Below are 20,675 nucleotides of genomic sequence, written 5' to 3' on the forward strand. Positions count from 1 at the left end.
AGTCTCAGGTGAGTGGCTTACCTGGGGAAGGGGAGAGGAAAGAGTGCCTCGATTTCCACCAAGGTCACCAGGCTGGAGAAAGGCAAAATGACTCAGGGAGGCCACGGACAAGAGTAAGGCTCAGGTCGATGGGCCCTCTACTCAATGATGCGTATTGACCTGGGGCAGTTTGCTCTCAGATTCCAGCACCTGGCAGGCTCCCAGGGGAGGCCCAGCAGTGTTTGTCAACTGAACTGACCCATGTTGGTTCCTGGGAGGGTGTGGGTATTTCATGGGTAGCAACCTCTGATGGACCCTCCTTCTGTGGTCCTGGATTCTTGACTTTTTCAGGTGTCCATTGTCTATAGGAGTCTCCTAGTTGGCCACAGCCTCCTTAGGTGACAGGACCTGAGAGACTGCCTATCCGGGGTGAGCTATCTGTCCTTCTGCCAAATGAGCAAACTAGAGAAGAAGTACCCTGAGATGAGAAAGAGGACAAGGAGGACGGATGCAAAGCTTGTCCCTCTGTGCTCCATGGAGCTACGGTCTTTGCTGTGGCCCACACCGTGCCATGTTGTCAGGACCTGTGTCATTGTCATCCCTGGGTCCCTTCCAGGGGTAAAGGCAGTGTCTAGCACGTAGGATATGGAGGTACCTGTAGCTTGGAGCCAGAGAGACCTGCATCAAACTTTGCGGTCTGCCACTTACTAGACATGAGTTGTTATTTGGGTCACTTGACTTCTGAGAATGCCAGTTTTCTCATCTGTGCATAAAATGACTTTGAATGAGAGAATGGATACAAAGTACATGGGACGTAGTAGGTGCTCAGTAAATGGTACCTGTCACCACCATCACCACCATCATCAACTCCAACACCATTAGCATTTATTGCGCACCTCTTGTATGCCCATCCTGATGCTTGGCTTTGATGCAGAAGATAAAGGAGAAGCAGTCAGTGGTTTCTGCTCCAGGTTAGTATGCAGTGGGAGAGCTCAGATACACACAAATATTGAAAATCCAAGTGCCAGTCAGAGGTATACGGTCAGGATATGGAGATCAAAGGAGGGAACAGATCTGTGGGCTAGGGCCTTCTAGGAAGGCTGCCCAGAAGAGGTGGGTGCTACGGTAGGCCTGGATAGATTGAATTTCTAGTACTGGGAGGAGGAGGGGGAGGAGGATAAAGGGTGTTCCTGGCTTAGCTCAGCACAGGCCAGCAAGGCCAGCACCCGAAGCTGAGAGTGTCCCTCATCTCCCTTTGCGCTGTTGGGGGTCAGGATCAGCGCTGGGTCAGCTTTCGGAATGCAAATACTGGGCTGGCCACTGGGGGTCGACAGAGATTGAGGAATATGGAGGCTACTGGGGTGAGATTTCCTTGGAGACTCTAGCCCTTTGATTGAACAACCTGCCTAATGTCTCATTTCCCTACCTCTGAAATTCCCTCCTCCTTCCTCCCCCCCCCCACCCCGGTCTGTAGAGCCCTAATCCCCCCGAGACACTCTTAGCTCTCCAGAGCTTCCTGACTTCCCCACCCCTGCCCAGAACACCAATCTAAGGAGGAAAATTCCCTCCCTCTCCACATCCCCACCCCCAGCCCCACCTCTCATGGCTAAAGCCCGAGGCTGCCATAGTCTCTGGTTTGTGTCCAGGAGAGAGGCTGTGAAAGAAAAACAAGCCAGGCCAGGGAAATTTATGTTCTTCTGAGGGGGTTGGCTTCCTCATGAGGAAGATGATGGGTGGTTTGTCAATTGAGGTCTCACCCCAGTTCCAACTTGGGCAGCGCTGGGGAGGCGGGGGTATGGCAGGGGCGGGGTGGGGGAGGTTGGTGGGGAGACTAAAGGCTTAGAAAGAAACTGGGCCTTCCCTGGGAGGTACATTGAGCCCAGGCACTGGGGCCTTGCTGATAAAAGGTGGGAAGGAAGGTCTCTAAACCAAGCTGGACAAAGTTGTGAGTGTGGGGAGCGGAGGTTTCAATGTCAGAGATCCTGGCTCCGTTGGCTCAGGGGCAGCTGGAGGGTGGCGGGCCTGGGTGCCATATATCTGCCATTGGTTATCTGGCCAGCTGGGTCCAGCCCCTTATCTATCCTCAGGATGCCCCCAGGGGTTCATGACCTTTCTAACAGTAGGCTTGGGTTTATCAGTCGAGAAAGCCCAGAACCTGACCCTTTAGCATTTATGGTAGGTTGGAAGGCAGGAAGTTATCTCATAGGCTAGCGAGGGGTCAGAGCTAGGAGGGCTGGAGAGAGGAAGAAGCACTGCCCCTTCCCTCGGCTCCTCGGGTTGTTCAAATATTTGCTCTGCTTGGGGTGTTCCTCCAGGGGAACTTTATTCCCTGTGTTTATGGGGCCTGACAAGTCCAGTGTGTTCTCTAAGGAGCCAAGAGCAGAACGGGGCAAAGATGTCACTTCTGCAGCCAGCATCATCCTACCCTGGGCTTACTGGCTCTCTGAGATGGGGAGCTAGGCCGGGGTCAGTGACAGGTGGTGACAACGGCTGCCCCCCAGCCCTGAATTCCTGAGCCCCTGACAGTGATGAATGGCCCAGTCCCTCTTTGCACATTCCCCAGGTAACCAGAGTTGAGGGAGTGACAGGTGGGCCGGGCTGGAGTGCTGCAGGATTTCCCCCATAGCTGCCCTGCACAGGGCTGGAGAGTGAGGACACGAGGGACTGCTAGAGGAAGTTGAGCCCAGATCAGTGACACACAGGAGGGCACGGATATCCAAAGATGAGGTCTCTAAGGAGCCGAGGGTCCCAGCTGCAGTCCAGCGCCTGTGCCACCTGCTATGCCACACTGAGCCATGTTCTGGCCCTCAGATGCCCTGTTCTAGGCTCTTTTGAGGAGCAGGGGCAGGCCACTTGCCTATGTGGGGCCCAAGGGCTTGGGGCAGATTTCTAGGAGTCCAGGGAAGGGTAACAAGGTATAAGGAGGGGATAAAGAGAGAGGGAGGGAGGGGGCAGGCCCATCTCAGGAAGAGAAGGGCTCCTCCTATCTCTGGTGTCATCCTGCCAACAGCATGACCCAGAGCCAGGCTGACACCTGGAAGATCAAGGTGATCTCAGTGCAAACACCCATAAACCAGGCATGAAGCTGGGGCAAGGACCAGGGAGGGGTGGGGGGTTGAACGTTTGGTTGAACCCTTGGCCTTTGGGACCAGCCCCTCTTTCCCCAGCCACTGAGAATCTCCATGGCTGCAGTGAAATTAGACTAGCAGGGTGTACCCACCTGGGGCTTGATCTGGAGTGTGGTGCAGCCAGCAGGCAGGAGGAAGAAGAGTAGGAGGGCTCAGGTCCCACCCTGGGCTTGTCCTGAGCCTGACCCAGAGATAGAGTGACTTGGGAAAAGCAAGGTATTCGTGGGGGAGGGAGGACAGCCTGGGCTCAACACAGACCCCAACTGGTCCCAGCTAGAGGGTGGTGAAGGCAGAGGGAGAGAAGGAGAGAAGCGGGTGGAGGGACAAATCTGGCTGGGCAAGAGAGGGCTTTGCAGGCTGAGGTTGGCAGGGCAGGGGATGCAGGCAGATTAAGCCTGGAGCCTCAGTTTCCTCTTCTGTAAAATAGGCCTATCAATATCAACCTCAGGGATGTTATGTGAATTAAACAAAGATAGCATAGGACCAAGGGTGAGAGTACCTGGCTACAGTGCCTGGCATACAGAAGTTGTTCAAGAAACATGGCTCTCCCTCGCCCTGTAGGGAGGGGTTGTGTGTATCTGTGAGGAGGGTGCAGGCAGAGGTTGTGGGTCTTCGAGGGGACAGACAGGAGGCTTAGGACAGGCCAGAGATGATTGTAGGTAGGAGAGAGGGCAGCTAGCCTCACGGAGTGGTCCTGGCTTGCATCGCCCCGGGCCTTGGGGCAGGCTTCCTGCCCTCAGTGTGCAAGGTCCACCCTTTGGCACACATTCCTTTCCGGAGCCCTGGGGTGTCCGAGTAGAGTCATGTGTAGAAGCTCAAGTTGTGCAGCTCAATGGCCCAGGTTTGAATCCTGACTTTTCTGCTCCCTGGCTGTGTGGCCTTAGGTGAGGGAGTTCACTTCTCTTATCTCAGAGTACAAGGCGGGCAAGGAGAGGTCAAGGACAAGGGCCACAGTAATAGAGAGGGGGTGTGAATGCTCATGCGTGTGAGCAGGACAGCGACATGAGGAAATGTGGGGACTCTGCTCCGTGTCCCGTGAAGGCAGGAACCAAGCCTGTCAGCTGGTGCTGCGTGAACCGATAGGGGAGGAAGACGGCAAGTTCATGTATGAATATGTACATGTGTGAGAAAACGAGAGGCGCTAAAAAATGTGTGCATGGCACACAAAGCATGTGTGAACGGGTGAGAACACGTGTGACCGGGAGTGAGGAGGTCTCTGTGGGAGGCTCTGCGGACGTATAATAGTTTCCATTTAGTAAGCACCATGGTGGGCCGGCCATGAAGCTAAGCCCTTTCTGTGCATTATCTCACTCCGCACTCAGCACAGCTCTGTGAAGAAGAGATGATCTCCAGGTTACAGAAGAGTTAACTGAAGCACACAGGGGAAGCGACTTGCCCAAAGAGACACAACTGATAAGCAGTGAACTCTGTGGCTCTGAAGTTCATACTCCCCCTGCCTCCCATGGGTGTGGGAAGCTGAGCTCTCCAGGGGGCTGTTATGGTACCTGAGGCCTCCTGCAGCTGCTAGATGTTATTCTGCATCCCTGGGTCCAGGAGGCCCCCACATACTGATTTCCATCTGCTTGGAGCTCCTTGAAGGCAGGGCTTGGTGGGGTTCCTCTTTGGATCCCAGCTCAGAGGCAAGCACAGGATCAGTGCTCAGGAAACACTGGTGGACTTGAACCCTGAGGGATGTGTGTGTTCGGTGACACTGATCTGGGAGGCTTGGGGAGGGGTGTGACTGCCACTGGAATAGGGAGAGCTTGGATAAGAGAGGGTCAACATCCCCCACAGATCCTGACTTCCTCTCCGGCTTCCCTGAGGAGTAATTTTTCCCTACCTCAGGGGCATGAATCACTACATCAGAAGCCCTGGTAGGGTGGGGCAGGAGGTGGGAGCCTGGAGTCATTGGCCCTGGCTGCGGCAGGGAGTAGGCCCAGCCCTGCTACTGAGGCTCCGGTAGGCAGGTTGAGGCAGAAAGGCTATGTCGTGACCAGGGGTGACCAGCTTATGGAGCAGGCCTAGACACAGAGTCCTCTCTTCTTTCCTCTGTGCCCTCCCCACCCAGGATGAGGCGTTGGCACACTCAGGAGCTGCTGCTGTCTTCCCAGGCTTCCCAAGTCTGGCAGCATAGCTCTTCATCTGCCCCATTTCCCACCTGGTCTTGGGCTCACCTCCCGAGGTGCCCTGGGCATGTTGGCAGTGGAATCTGAGGCTGATTCTGGGACTGGTGCTGGTGACTCTAGCTGGGAACTTGGGGGCATGGCCAGGGACACAGATGAACTTTCCTGGGCCTAGAAACCTCTCAGAGGACTGTGAGTGAAGAGTGGAGTCCTGGCCGTCCTGAAGGTTGCTGCTTTCCAGGCATGAACCAGCTTTTAACCAGGAATGAATTAAGTAAGCAAGTACGCACGAAGGTGCTGGAAATGTGGCGAGTCAGTATGGTATAGGGAACTGGCCACAGGCTTAGGAGACAGAGAAGTCTGGGGCCAAGTCCTGCTTCTACCACCGATCAGCTCCATGACCTCAGATGAGTCACTTCCCCCTGAGCCTTAGTTTTCCCTCTTACATAAAATAGGGATTGTGGAACTCATCTCAAAGGATTGTGAAGGGAAATGCCTCTACCATGGTTCCTGGCACATAGTAGGCACTCAGTAAGTGGCAGGCTGTTTTCCATCCTCAGGTTTTGCTGTCCTGCCATGCACTTCGGGCAATCCTAGTCTCCAAGCTGGACTATTGGTGTGTCCCTGCACCTTGTTCTTGTCTCTCCTTGCTCACACCCCAATAAGGGGTCCAGCTGGGAGCTGAGAGACCCTAAACAGCTCCTCTTCTCTTTCTACACAGATCCTTCTCATCCTCCAGGCCCTGCCCCTGAAAGTGGGAGGAACACACTTCTCCCTCTTTATTTCCCCCCAAATAGAGGTCCGCTCTATGAACCAAAGAGATCATCAGAGGATCCAGTGAGGAACTCAGTAGATCAGCCTCCTACTTAAGTGAGAGAAGGACAGGAAACTGCATAAATGGCGAGCACTTTGGGAATGTCGCTTACCTAATTATCTCCATAAAGAAGCAGCAAGGAGACTTTATGTCCTCGGCAGTCGCCGAGCCAACCCCAAACCCAGATCTTACTCCTAGTGCTCCCTCCTCCTCTCCATACCGGGCCGCGGTTCTAGCCAAGGTCACCACCCCTGTCCCGGGTCTTGTGCTCGAGCGCGTGTGCCAGGCTCGTGTGTGCCACGCTCCCATTGGAGTGGGCGCTCTCAGTCGATCCCAGGCACCCGCAGTGCTATAGAAGACCAGTAGGGGGAGACATTAGCACGTGGGTACATCTGTTGAGGTCCAACTGGGGAGAGCGGGTCGGACCGGGAGGGTCTGAGCTATGGGATGGAGCCAAAGTTATAAGCAAGGAAGCAAGGAGGGGCGGGGAGAAGGGGCTGGGAGACAAAGACCCAGATAGCGAGGCCGTGAGGTGCTGGAGTCCGGCGTCTTGGGACCAGGGCGCCAACTTTTGCTTTTTCGAAAGGCGTCTCTGCCCTACGCCCTTTCCTCTTTGCCCTCGAGGTGTCTTTCTTTATCGAGGTGCCCTCTCATCCCCACTGCTATCCCAGGGCCTTGCCCGCGCCTTCAGACAGGACAAGACTCGAAATCTGGGCCCCTGGTGTCCCACAAGTCTCTTCCCCAAAGTTGAGATTCCCAAGGCCTGGTCCCCAGGGGCGAAGAACTCATCTTCCCAACTTTCCCGTACTTGACCCCTCTGAGACTCCACCGCCCACCGCTATCCGTTTGTTCAGGACTCCGGGTCCGGGTCCATGTGCAAGCAGACACTGCACTGCGAGGGCGGAAGGAGGAAAGCCCACCAGAGCCCTACGTGAGATGGGACCAGGAGTAAACAAGCTATCCTTGTCACGGAGGTGGGCACGGAGCAAGGACTTCAGGGCTCGCGTGTGTAACAAAAAGAATGGTAGTACTTTCCCGGGAAAAGTACTGAGCCTGTTCGGCCCAGGTCAGTGGGCCGGAGTGTCGACCAGGCGCTCGGGGAGAAGAGCAGGCCGACAGCTCTAGAGGAGCGCCAACTTCCCACGGGCTGAGCGCTCTGGGAACAGGACTAGGCAGGACCCAGCCCTAACCGCAGGAGCCGCACACTCAGATTGGTGCCATGGAGAGCGCGGCGTCCTTAAGAGCTCCCTAAAACCCCGCCTCCTTCCTGTTCTGGGGGCGTGGTGCAGGGCAAGGACCCCGTGACGGAGCTTGCTATTGGCTAAGATGCGTAGGGTTGGCCTTGCGTACGCCTGAGCAGGGGAGTAGACAGCTCAGCGGCGGCGGAGGGAGTCTATGCGCGCTGGTCAGCAGTGGGAGGTGTGTGAGCCTCGCACTGACCGTAGAGCCTCGGGCGCAATCGCCGGGGAGCTAGGACTCGGCGACTGGGCTGCCGGGCCACCCGGCCTAGGCTTCAGAGGCGCAAACTGATGGGACTAGCTCGCTCGGCAGTGTCTCCGCGCTCTTCTAAGTACACTGAGCGGGCCCCGCGCTGAAGTCGAAGCTGTCGAGGGGCGCGCAGCCCGGAGTCCCAGTGTGGCCTGGAGGAACGGAGCCCGTGCCAGGGCGGCCCGGTCGGGAGCCCCCGGACCGAGCTCGTGTGGTGGGGAGACTCCCGCTTCTTCCCAGGGGTGCCGATCCCGGGACGGTCGAGGCGTCCGGGCGGCCACCGAGTCCCCAGCGGTGAGACCCCGTCGGGGAGAGGGCGCGCAGTCCCAAACAGTCTCGGGGAGCCGAGCGGAATCGGACGGGATCACCCGGGGGCGCAGAGCCCCCGTCGTGCTTCGTGCGGCGGAGAGGCCAGTGGAGCGAGCCCTCGGAGGCCACAGCTCATGCTCGGGTTGGGGGCGGCTGCCCAGTGAGTCCTCCTGGCCGGCGGGGCGGAGAAGAGCGACACCGAAGCCGGCGGGAGGGGAGCACTTCAAGGCCGGCGGCTGCGGAGGATGGGCGCCTGAGCGTCTCGGAGCGCAGCGCGGCACGGGAAGGCGAGGCCAGCTTTGCTGAGGAGGCGCCAGGGGATCCCGAAGTGCAGCCTGCCCCAGGGAAGATGGCCCGGCCTGGCCAGCGTTGGCTCGGCAAGTGGCTTGTGGCGATGGTCGTGTTGGCGCTGTGCCGGCTCGCCACCCCGCTGGCCAAGAATCTAGAGCCCGTGTCCTGGAGCTCCCTCAACCCCAAGTGAGTAACTTATCTGCTCTGGTCCCTGGGGGTGGGAGGCACTCCTTCGGGGTGAGGCCGCGCGCCCCCGAGCGCCTGTGGGAAGGTGTTCGGAGGAGGAGCGGCGCCCCATTTTGTCTATGGCTTTTTCGAGTGTGTTTCCCTGCGGGCGGGCGGGGAAGGGTGCGGTGGGGTTGGGTGGGGGCACTTGGCTGGGTTGTGACCCCTCAGCTTCCCGGCCCTCTCCTCCGCACGTCCCGGATCAAGTCGAGATTGTCGCGCCGGGCGGAGCTGGGAGTCTGAGCGCCCTTGAGCGCACTGGAGAGCTGGGTCGGGGAGAGAAAGCAGCCCCCTCTGGGGCCCCTGGGAACGTGGCGGTTTTCGCCAAGAGCCGCTGGGGGCGGGGGGGTGGGCGAGCTTGACCTGGGCGGGGGAAGAGGCCGGAACACAGGTTCCCCGTTTGTTTAGCTGTGAAGGGACAGTGGCGCGGGACTTCGCGCTTGGGGCGGGTGGCAGTGCCTGTATCTCCATTCGGGCTTCTCCCATTTTCATTTCTCTTTCTTCTCAGTTTGCTTCCCTAGCTTTTCGCTTTGCCGTCTCTTCTAGCCTCCCCCCCACCCGCCACTTTCTCCCTGCTGGGTCCGTGGAAGGGCGGGCGCCGCTCCCAGGCTCACAAAGGCGGCGGGTGGAGAGGGGCGGAGTGGGAGAGAGGTTTTGTTGGCGGGGGGGGGGTCGATCCAGCGCTCGTCGGGGGTCCAATGGAGCCGGCGGCAGAGCTTCCAGGGCTGGCCGGGGTGGAGAGTGGCGGCCGAGCTGGCGAGGGAAGCGGGTGGCAAGCGAAGGATTCCTGCCCCGGCGGGTCCCACTGGCCCCCCCCACCCTCTGTCCTCAGATTGGGGAGTTGTGCTTAGCTTTCCCAAAGGGGTTGGGGAGGCAGCTATGTAGAGGAGATCCTTTCTTTTCTCCCTCCTCCTTCCCCTTCACAATCCTCCCCCACCTCCCAACAACACACACACCTTTCAGGGCGGTGGCTCAGTGGTTTCTGGGCTGTTAGTGGGGAGTCGCTGGATTGTGTAGTGACCTCTGGACCTTTTTCTCTTTTGGCATCCAGGACTCAGGTTGGAACCCAGGGTCAAAATTGCTCTTCCTTCCTGTTTTCTGGAGGTCCCAGCAGTGTGCGGACACCCTACTTAGTGGGAAACTGGGGGCCCTTGGCCTGCCCTCTGTGCTCTATGATTCCTGTATCTGGAATCTCTTCCTGTCCACTCTTATGGGCTCCCCGCTAACTTCCCGAGCTCCTGCCTGTCTTGACCTCTTAGGTTCCAGGGGCCATGCACTTCTCAGCCCTGGAGTGGGAGAGGGCGGCTTCTTTAGTTCCTTCTCCTTAGGTTAAGGTAGGGTCCTATTTATTGGTTAGTGGGATGTCTAAACCAGGGTCAGGGTACAAGGAAAGGGATTGACAAGGATTTTTCCTTAACCCAGAAGCCAAACTGGGCCCAGTGCTCTCCTAACAGCAGGAACTCAAAATGGTCTGGGGCCCTGGGGCTGCTCAGACCAAGGAGAAAGGCTGTGAAGTGCCCAGTTCCCTTCTGTAAAGGTGGAGGCTGGAAATGCTCTCTCTTGAGCCAGGAGAGCTGAAATCCGCCTGGGGTAGCCCATCATAAGGGCTCATGGGAGTGACCTAATTGCTCTCTCGGGTCTCTAACCAGAGATAGCAGGCAGCTCCACAGCTGGAAAGGAGCCCTCCTGCAGAGTGAGGTGGGGGGTGGCTGGGAGAAACAAGATCTCCCTGAGCTTCACCCTTTTTGTGTCTTGAGGCCTGAGTGCTCTGGAACGGTTTGCAGGTTTTTGAGATCTGCCCCACTCCCCGATCCACTTCAGGCTGAGGGCAGGCATCCTGGGGGTGGTGGGGGTGGTGGCTGAGGCAGCAATAGGACTTGCACGAATTCCATCCTGTAATTGAGCAGATCCTGGGAATGGTGAGGGACTGATCCTGGTGCCCCTGCGCGCACCACCCCCCAGAGTTAAATCTATGCTCAGGGGTCTGGAATGCAGCCTGTCTGTGTGTGTTGGCACGGGTTTGGGGGGGGCAGGAGGACAGGAGGAAGGCACTGCCCTCAGCTTCACTCTGAGCTCGGGGGGCTGTCTCTGCCACCGCGCCCAAGCCTGGGACTGCCACAGCCTTTCAAATCAACGGTCTCTTTCTGTCCGTCTCTCCCTCTTTGCCTCCTGCCCGACTTCTCCCTCTCAGGCCCTTGTCGGTTCGCCCTCTCACATCCTGTGTGAGCCGCGTTCACCTCCCCTCTCCAGCTCTGCTTGCCCGCTCTCCCTCTTTCTCACACTCCCTCTCACTCTTAGTCACTCTCTGCCTCTTTTTCTCGAGTCCTTTTGTTTCTCGCACATGCCCGTGCTCTCCCTCACAGGCTCATTTTCTCTCTTCCCTCCCCTCTTCCTCCCAGCTTTTGGTCTCTCGCCTCAGTCCTGTCAGGAGCTGGCACCCCCCCCCCAAATCTCCCAGTGCCTATAAACCCTGCTTAATTGCTTCCTCCTTGGTAAAAAATCAAAATAAAGAAGTGGTGGGGCTGGGGGTATGTTTCCAGGTTCCAGGGTACGGGCAGCCCCAGCCCTGACCGGGAGAGGGGAGCCGGAAGGGCTGGCTCCAGACTCCCAGCCTCTTTCCCAAATTGGTGCTGTGGCCTTCCAGGGTGGTAGTCCCTGGGTGGCAAGAGCTTGGCCCCTTGTCAGATTTGCCCGATAAGTGTAGGGTGGGAAGGTGGGTCTGGGCCCGTTAGAGGTTGGGAGGAACCAGAGTACATGTGCATGCTTGTGTGGGGTGGGGGGGCTGTGATGGAAGGTCCCAGGGCAGCCCCCTCCTCCAGCCTCCTCCCCTGAGAACTTGGGGCAGCCGGCAGGCCTCATACTTGAGTCCTCAGCCAAGTCCAGCTGCTGCAGTTCAGTCTCTCAGTCCCATTCTGACCCCTTCCTGCCCCCCACTCAGGTTCCTCCACCTCCAGAGAGTGGGAATGTGCCTGAGATCATATTACACCTTCCCTGCAAGGGGCGGGAGTGGGGGCTTCAGCTTGGCATCCAGGACCCTTGACTCCATCCAGCATGGGTGGGGGCAGCTGCAGACCCCAACCCAGGCTTGCCTGCTACAAGCCAAAGTGTTGGTCCCAGCCCCCCTCACAGCTGTTCCAGCTCACAGTCCTGGGGAGGCCAGCTCAGGGGGCCCCTTTCCGGGGTGGCTAGGGACCTGACCTCTTCTACTCTGTGGCTGATTGGCCACAGGTGGGGGCCTGAAAGTGATGGGAAGCCAGCAGCTCCTCTAAAGTTCCCTGTTCCCCTCCCTCCGTCCCTCAACCCCAGGCAGCCAGACCTGGGGCAAGAAGGGCCTGGTGAGGCTGGACTGGAGGCTGAATCCAGGGTTCCCTTTCTCCCTTCAGGCTCTCCACTGCCTCACCAACTATGATGGATGGGGATGAGTGGGCCCTGGACACTACTGTGCATCACCGTTTTCTGGTGTCGGGAGTATGGAGTGGGTGGGCCAGCCAGGAGGCCACTGGTTGCCATGGGAACAGTAGGTTTGGGGGGAGGGTCCACCCTGTGATTATCAGGGGAGCTGAGGTAAGGGGATGCTCACCAGCCATATTCTGGGTTCCTTGCCCTGGGCTCTGTAGCAGCCCCTCCTGGGTGGGTTTTCATTGTAGTTGTTTTGGGTGGCGGTGCTAGCAGCCAGGAGTGTAGTAAGCTCGTTCAGCTTCTTCTAAATGGTACTGTGTTTGGTGTGCTAACTAACAGCTGGACAGTACCTTGCTACCTCCAAAGCATCCTCAGATATGAGCTCATTGGATGTTCCCAACAGCCCTGGGAAGTTGGAATTGCCCATTTTCCAGATGAGGAGGTATTTGCCCAGAAAAGGAAAATGACTCGTTTAAAGTCAGTTAGCTCGTAGTGGGGAGAGCTGTGCCTTGTGCCATTCTTTCCACACCATCCCACTGCCTTGGAATCTGGGAAAGACTGGGTTTCGGAGGAGGCGCTGGCTTTTGCCCCGGGCTTTCCCTCTCACCTCACAGGTGTGTGTGCATCTGTCCTTGTGACTCAGGCCCTGCCCACGTGGGATGAGCAGTGCTCCAGCTTCCTCATTTGATTTTGCTAGGCCTACCTCTGAGGGCAGCTTGCTCGGGGTGACCTGATCTAGAGGCAGCCAGCTCGATGCCTGGCACTCTCCCTCCTGGGCTCTGAATAGCAGCCTTGGTTCCTCTCTGGGCCAGGAATCTCACTGCCTCTCAGGGACCCCACAGAAAGCAGACAACAAGGAAGGGGCTGTTAAGCCCTAGCATAGGCCAGGTGGGGCAGAGGGGTGGCATAGTTCAGTGTAGGTGGGGGGGGAGTGACTTCCTCTGGGGCTCTCCTGGCTTCCCTGCCTCCGACAGTGCTGTGTGTGTGCCAGGACCCAGCTGCTGTTCCTGCCCACCCACGCCTGGGCGGGCACTGCTGGGACATGCCAGGCCTGCTCCTGCTGCCTCGGGGGCTGGGTGGAGCTGGGGGAGTGAAAGAGGAGCCTTTAATTTGGGGGCTCCCCACCCTTGCTGGGATGAGAGCACACTTGAGCTCCAGCTTGGGGTCTGTCCTCCACTGGTCCTGCCACCCTGGGGTGCAGGCGCAGTGGTGCCGGAGTCACTGAATCAAAGCTGTGGCTAGAGTCTTCTACCAAACCTGGGCTGGCATGGCCTAGGACCAGGCTCTCCCTTTGGCCACTCTCTGACCACAAGTCCCTAGGGCCTGAGGGAAGGATGAGAGGGAAGGAAGTGTGGTGGAACGTGGGCAGCTTTCTAGGCATGACCCCCACAGCTCCAAACTCTCTTTGCTATAGATTGTCTGTGTATGGGTGGATAGGGGCTTAGCTGGACAAAGAAGCAGGGGGGCAGTTGGCCTCTGACCAGCACTGGCCACTACCCCAGACCCTCAGGCTTCTTCTCTCCCAGGATTCTTTTCAGCAGTCATGGTGATACTTCTAAGCTCAGTAGGCAGGCTGGGGGAGAGACTTGGGCTAGGGTAGAGGGGAAGAGGCAGGCCACAGACAGGAGACTGAACGCCCAGGCTGCCTCCCCTAAGTCCTTTTACTCCCTGGGGTGGCTCCCTGGGGTCCCGGGGGCTATCAGAGGCTAAGGAGGGAAGGCCTCAGGGGTTACCATGGCGACCTGCTGCAGGCTTCCTGCTGGGCCATGTCAATCCCCTTATTTTCCAGAAAAGGGCTTTGTCTGGGGGTGGCCCCAGGCAGGAAAGCTTGGTTTGATAATGGGGGGAGTAGTAGTTTTTGAAAACTGGGGGATAAAGAGTTTAACTAGGTACTCTCTTCCTCCTCCTCTCGGCCCCTACTTCTAACCTGGTGGGTACGAGGGGAGACCTGCAGGGTCCCCGCTGTACAGGATGACTAGCATCGTACCTGACCTTGGGCTTCACTCTCACGGGCTGCATACCCACACCTCGTGGCCCCTCACCACTTTCTGGGGCTTCTCACAGGCCCAGAAGCACTTTTCTTAGTGGTGGGGAAGAAGCTGAGAAGGTACCATCATGGGGGACCAGGGTCAGGGAAGGCGGGTCTCATCAGGCTCCTCTCCCTTCTGCACTTTAGGGGAAGGTGAGTTTCCCTCTGCCAGCTGCTATGCAAATGAACTCATGAATATTTATGAATTCTGTTCACTGAGGTTGACAGAGTCTGAGGGGTGTTGGGGGCAATAGTCCTCTCTCCTCCCCATCCCCCACCCACTATGTAGACATCTGTTTCCTCGGTTGTCTCTGGGTTCCAGGGCTCCAGAACCTGAATGGTGATGGGAGACTGCTCAGGTAGACAAGACTCCCTGGTGAGTAAGGCGGGCCAAGTGGTTAGAAAAGTGAGCTGGCCTGTACCCCTTTGTGTGCCCTCTACCTGCTGTCATCTCCAGGTACGGTCTTATGGAGGTGCACAGCTGTATAAGGATTCAGCCAATGTTTAAGGTACTCTTAGACCCCTAGGAGTTAACATCCTGGGTGAGTTTAGGCTCCTCGGGTTGGCTTTGAGCACCCTCTTCAACAGGAACATTCATCTGGTTACTCATTCCCTCACGTGAGGAGCCTGGACTCAGTAGGTCTCGAAGGTTCCTTCTATCTCTAAGATGTTAGAAGTTGTCTAATCCTACTGCCTGGATGGAACCAGTATGAAGATTGGAAAGTGAAAAATGCCTTAGGAATTATAGAGGCTTTGGTGAAACTTCTTGGCTTTTTGTGGAGCATGGAGTTGGGGGCGTTTTCTCTCAAATGTTTGTGTGGGCCTCCATCCCATGCCTGCTTCCTTTCTGGCCTTCTGGAGTGTGGTAAAGCTAAGTACTAAGGCGGGTGAGACCTTCTTGTTGTTGCTTTTACCCTCCTGCACAGAAGGATGGCAGGTCCCAGCTTAGTGCAGCTTCCCTGGACATGGAGAGAGGGTTGCTGTTCTTCATCCACTTCATCTACTTGGTCTAGTTCCCTTAGTCACCTCCTTGGGTATCATTTCCCTCCATCCGGTGAGGATACTGAGCTCCCAGGAGGCCCTTGTGCCTTGTAGCCCCCACTGTGGAATGGGCCCTCAGGGAGTAGAACCATGTTCTTCCACCGTCAGCTTCATTGCCTTGAAGCACTGCCTTCGGCCCTTCATTGTCCTTTCTGCTAGAGAGTCTGTCCCCCACTGGATGAAACCCACACTGCTTGTTGTGACCCTGGCCTTTCAGTCTGGCCCCAGCTGAGCTTTACCCCCTCTTCTTCTGCTCCTCTCTACCCATCACTGGGTCAGTCACTGGCCTGGGTTTTGTGTCCCAACCACTGCTGTCTGCTCTTGCTGGATGTCAACTTCTTATTCCTCCCCCAAGACCCGCTTTCATCCCACTCTTTCTGTGGGACCATTTCTGACTGTCCTGTCAGATGAGCTGTCTCCTTCCTCTCTCTGCCTCCAGCCCTTGCCTTTTGAGCCACCATCCTCTCACATAGCCTCCAGATAGCCTGGTGCTATCCATTGCTGCAGCGTGGGCCATTTACTTTTCTGAACCACACCAGACGGTAAAGTCCTTGAGGATGGAGCTGTATCATCTTTTCCTCTTTCCCACCCAAGAAACAAGACTGGGCTCATAGGTCCTTGGTGTTAGTGTCTGGCCTCCTGCCTCTTGGCAGACCACGCTATTTCTAAGCAGGAGTCATGGTTGAGTGCCAACTATGTGCTCTATACATGCCATCATGCCTCCCCTCCACCATCCTTGGAGGAGGGGCTCTTCCTACCCCCAGTTTATACGTGAGGACACTGAAAGATAGGGAGATCAGGCAGCTCATCCAAGGTCACAGAGCTAGTAAGGGCCACCATCTATCTGATTCCAAAGTCTGTCTTCTTTCTCCTACATTGTACTGACTTGCTCCCAGGCTCAGAAATGGCCGAGAGCGCTTACTGTGCTTAGGCAAGGACAGGATGATATGAATCGGTGGCCCCAGGCAGCTGCCCTCCCCCTGCTATTTCCCAGTGCCTGGCCTTCTGGATTAGAAGACGAACCTGGCTCTGGAGGCATTTGTCCATCTCCTCTCAGGATCGGGAGCAGAGGCTGTGTGTGTGTGTGTGTGTGTGTGTGTGTGTGTGTGTGTGTGTGTGTATGTGTGTGTGTGTGTGTGTGTGTGTGTGTGTGGTGGGAGTGGATTAGAAGGCAGATGAGCGAGGTTCCTGGGGCCCTGTCTTATATGATCTGTTGTTCCTGCTTAGGCCTCTTCTCCCCTTTCTCTGTTATCCTTTGCAGTGAGACTGGCCAGATTTGGGGATTCAGGCTCTTGCATTATGGGGGTGGGATGAGTCCTGGTAGGACGCCAGGCAGTGGGAGTGGGGAGTGGAGGGAGCTGGGTGGAGCTGTACCTGGCTGGAGACTGTGCCCATTATCCCTTGGCTCTAGGCAAGGCCTGTTCCTATCTCCCCATCATGCCCAAGATTAGCAAGGATGGGGGAGAAGGCATGGGGCCAAGATAGGTTGTGCACCCCCAGCCGTTGGCTGGGAGCTTTGGGGGTGGTTTCTGGGGCTTGTTGTGTGTGTGCTTCTGTGTGTGTGTCTGTGCGCATGAGCGCATATACACGCGTGTGTGCTGGGGGGGCCGGTAGCAGAGGCTGTGAAGGAATGTGAGTACGTTGGGGGTGCGAGGAGGACAGGGCTGCCGCATCCAGGCAACCCAAGCCTGACATCTAGGTGCCTAGCCCATCTGCCACGTCAGCCCCCCTGCGGAAATGCCACATTAGGACAAAGGGCTCCCCCAGCTAGGCAGTGCCCCACCCTGCCGAGCAGTCAAAGCCTGGCAGCCTTGCCCATGGGCCACCCCTTCCACACCCTGCTGGCAGTATGGTTCTCTTTCCCCACCCCCAGCATAAGGCTGGAAAAAGGACAGAATGCCTGTCCTCGCCATCTCCACCCAGTGTGCCCAGCCTGGCCCTCATTGTCTGCTCCCCTGGTTCTGGGGATGGCCTGAGACCCCCAACCCTGAGGCTAACCATCTCTTCCCTCTTGGGCAGGTTCCTGAGTGGGAAGGGCCTGGTGATCTACCCAAAGATTGGAGACAAGCTGGACATCATCTGCCCCCGAGCAGAAGCTGGGCGGCCCTATGAATACTACAAGCTGTACCTGGTGCGGCCTGAGCAGGCAGCTGCCTGCAGCACCGTGCTCGACCCCAACGTGCTGGTCACCTGCAATAGGCCAGAGCAGGAAATCCGTTTCACCATCAAGTTCCAGGAGTTCAGCCCCAACTACATGGGCCTGGAGTTCAAGAAGCACCACGATTACTATATTACCTGTGAGTCCCTGCCCACCACATGGTTCTTTCCTGTCCTGTAACACTGGGAACTTCTGAGTAGTGCAATGAGACTGCACACAGTTCAGGCCCAGCCTGATCCAGTCCCCTTTGAAGGCTGGCGTGCTCTCCTCCTGGCCTGGCCTTGGAATTCTGGCCCCAGCGTTTACCAAGGGGCCTGCTGCCAGCTCGCCCTGGCTCTAGGAGTTGGGTGGGAGAGGACTCTGATTCGTGGTGCTCTCTCTCTTATTTTCTTTGCCCACCTAAGATCTAATCTTGGGAATGGCAGAATTGGCAGAGCTTCAGCCTTTCTCTTCATGGGAAACTGAGGCCCCAAGAGGTGAAGGGGCTTCTTGCCCTAGATCACACAGAGAGTTAGGGAGCGGATTGGGTTGCCAACCCAGTTCTCCTGACACCGAATCTAGGACTCCTTCTAGTCTGTGGAGAAGCCTTCCTCACCATGCCAGTTCTGATTGCCTGGCCTCTGAGCAACATCACCCAATGAGGAGACACATGTAGCTTCCACTGAGAAGGAAGGGCCAAGGCCTGGTCATGATAGGGGAGCAGCATCCTTGTGGGAGGGGCTAGTTCCTGGACTCTGTTCCTAGTGGGAGGAGAGAAGTAGAAAGGTTCATGGGTGGGTGGGAGCTGCTTGCAACTCCCTGGTTCCCAGTTCTGTTCTTAAGGGCTTAGACATCACTAGGGCTTCTGGGTAATGCTGGCAGACCCCTTCCTCCTCCTGACTGCCCTGGCCTCTTGCTGCAGCTACATCCAATGGGAGCCTGGAGGGACTGGAGAACCGGGAGGGAGGTGTGTGCCGCACACGCACCATGAAGATTGTCATGAAGGTTGGGCAAGGTGAGCACCCAGGCCGAGGGCTCCTCAGCTAGGCTTTTGCAACAGATGCTCCTCACTGGGTGGGGGGGGGTGGGCATGGGGAGTAGTGGCAGAGGGGGCAGTAGGGATAGGGGATCTGAGGTCCAGTATCCGGGCCATTCTTGGCCGGTGGGTGCTATGTAACTGAGGCACCTATGCTGCCGGAGATCCCCCTTCACTTGTTCTCTCCCCACCCCTAGACCCCAATGCTGTGACGCCCGAGCAGCTGACTACCAGCCGGCCCAGCAAGGAGGCAGACAACACTATCAAGATGGCTACACAGGCCCCCGGTGGTCGGGGCTCCCTGGGTGACTCCGACGGCAAGCACGGTGAGTGTATGGGAGTCTCCCAGAGGGCAGAAGCCATTGCTCGGCTGCCCTTTCAGGCCCTAGCTCTGAAGGAAGGCAGGGCGTGGCCCGAGATCTGCCATGTGTCCCTGGGACCCCTGGCTGACCTTCTTCCCCTCCCTTCCCTCCCTCCCCCATCCACAGAGACTGTGAACCAGAATGAGAAAAGTGGCTCCGGTGGGAGTGGAGGCAGCAGCGGGGACCCCGACAGCTTCTTCAACTCCAAGGTGGCATTGTTTGCGGCCGTGGGCGCCGGCTGCGTCATCTTCCTGCTCATCATCATCTTCCTGACCGTCCTGCTGCTGAAGCTGCGCAAGCGGCACCGCAAGCACACGCAGCAGCGGGCGCCCGCCCTCTCGCTCAGCACCCTGGCCAGTCCTAAGGGGGGCAGTGGCACGGCGGGCACCGAGCCCAGCGACATCATCATCCCCTTACGGACTACAGAGAACAACTACTGCCCCCACTATGAGAAGGTGAGTGGGGACTACGGGCACCCCGTCTACATCGTCCAGGAGATGCCGCCCCAGAGCCCCGCGAACATCTACTACAAGGTCTGAGGGCCCGGGCAGCCTCGGCCCCGAGGGACAGTCGGCCGGGACTGCACCTCTCCATCCTCACCCACGTCCCTCCCCTTGCCAGCTGTGCCCATCTTTGTATTTAGTTTTGTAGTTTCTTGGCTTTTATAATCCCCCTTTTGCCCCGCCCCCTGGGCTTCAGAGGGGGGTGCTTGTGCCCCCAGCCCCCATGCTCTTGTGCCTTCCCCCTCTGGCCAGGCCTTTGGGCTCTGCGGGGGCACCCCTTCTTGGAGGGCAGGGTCGGATGCTGATGGACAGCAGGCAGGGAGACGCCCCCCCTGGCCCTGTGCCCCCTCGCCCCCTTTCTCCCTTCCCAGGACTTCTTGTCCGCTATCATCACTGTTTTTAATGTTTTTGTGTTCATTTTTTTAGCTGTCAACTCATTTTCATCTGTTTTCTTTTTTTTTTTTTTGAAGAAAAATGGAAAAATGGAAAAGGCAGCCCCTCCCCAGGTTTTCTGAGCCCAGCCTTCCGCAGTATCAGGGGCCTGGGGCAGGATGTGGCCAGCCGGGAAGCATAGGATGGCATTTCTTTTATAAACTCGTTGGCATATTTTTTGGGGGTAGGGGACAGGCCAGGGCTGTTCTTGACCACGAGGGAAGGCAAGAGTGCCATTGGGCAAGGTGTCTCACCCTCCCCCACTGACCCTCCTTCTACAGTGCTGATCTTGGCAATGGGGTAGTGGCTGCCACCCTTCCACCAAAAAAAAAAAAAAAAAACCTTCCTGTGGGTTACTTGGGCATATCCTGCCTCCCTCACTCTCACGGTTATTAATGTCTTAATTGGCTGTTGCCTGGGGAACAGGAGAGCTGCTGCAGGCAGATGACCTCATGGGGGGTGGAGGGAGGTGAGGTGCCCAGGTGGCTATTTGCCCTGCAGAGCTGGGAGTTCCCCCCTCTCCGCTCTGCCCTGTTCTCCCCTCACCTTTGGCATCCTTCGGCCTGGTGGGGAAACAGAGGCCCAGGGCGGAGAACTAAGCGGGTATAAGGCCAGGTAGCCTGCTTCTTTTCTGGGCTCTAGCTCAGGTGGGTGCCCCCCTAACCCAGCTCCCGCTAGCCCCCCAATCTTGGGCTGGGGCTTGGAAAGAGGAAGAGGCTTGCCTAGGGCTGGGCCAGCACGCCGTGCACTTTGACCCCGGCTCCTTGCCAGCACGGCTGCTAACAGACTGCCACTAGCAAGCGCCTTGCAGGCACTCGCAGAGTGGCCATGGAAGGAGCTGGGCCTCCCACCATCCACCTCCACACTGCCTCCTGGCCAGCTGCCCACCCCACTGCCAGGTGGGAGAGGGAGCGGAACAGCCAGCCCCTTCCAGGTGGCAGTCGAAAGGGTTTTTTTGTTTTTGTTTCTGTTGCCATTTGTGTAAATACTAGTCTTTTTTGGAAAAAAAATAATGTAAAGATGTTTTGTATAAACTCTGAATTATTTTCTTGTTGCTTTTTTCTTAGAAAAAATGAGAACTAAAAAAAAAAAAATTAACCACATGGAGAAATGGGTGTAAAATGGTGTCGTGATGTTGGGGAATGAAGTGTGAGTGTATGAGCGAGTATATGAGAGAGAGAGAGAGAGAGGGAGAGAGGGAGAGAGAGAGAGAGCGAGCGCGAGCGGGAGAGCACGTGTGTGTGATTTTCATGTGCCCAAAACACTGGTGATCTGGGCTGGTATGGGAAGATGATGGCTGTCCTAGCGGAGCAAGATGTTGCAAGAGCTCTGTGCCCTTCTTCGCCACAAGTTCTTCTACCCTCTTGTTCTGCTGGACC

The 20,675-nt window shown here is 57.2% G+C and overlaps 1 protein-coding gene across 2 annotated transcripts; it reads left to right on the plus strand.

Moving 5' to 3' along the window:
• The first annotated feature begins 7,388 nt into the window (after positions 1-7,388).
• On the plus strand, positions 7,389-20,342 carry EFNB1 (ephrin B1). 2 transcript variants are annotated; one of them, XM_082445008.1, is made up of 5 exons: positions 7,391-8,318; positions 16,846-17,123; positions 17,886-17,978; positions 18,197-18,325; positions 18,488-20,342. In XM_082445008.1, the coding sequence occupies exons 1-5, from the start codon at positions 8,191-8,193 to the stop codon at positions 18,898-18,900; spliced, it is 1,041 nt and encodes a 346-aa protein (XP_082301134.1). In that variant the 5' UTR covers positions 7,391-8,190; the 3' UTR covers positions 18,901-20,342. The 2 variants fall into 2 exon arrangements, with proteins under 2 accessions (XP_082301135.1, XP_082301134.1); XM_082445009.1 differs by lacking the exon at positions 17,886-17,978 and having other exon boundaries at positions 7,389-8,318.
• Positions 20,343-20,675: the final 333 nt, after the last annotated feature.

The sequence above is a fragment of the Balaenoptera physalus genome (genome assembly GCF_965194825.1).
Source record: "Balaenoptera physalus genome assembly, chromosome: X".
Classification (NCBI taxonomy): domain Eukaryota; kingdom Metazoa; phylum Chordata; class Mammalia; order Artiodactyla; family Balaenopteridae; genus Balaenoptera; species Balaenoptera physalus.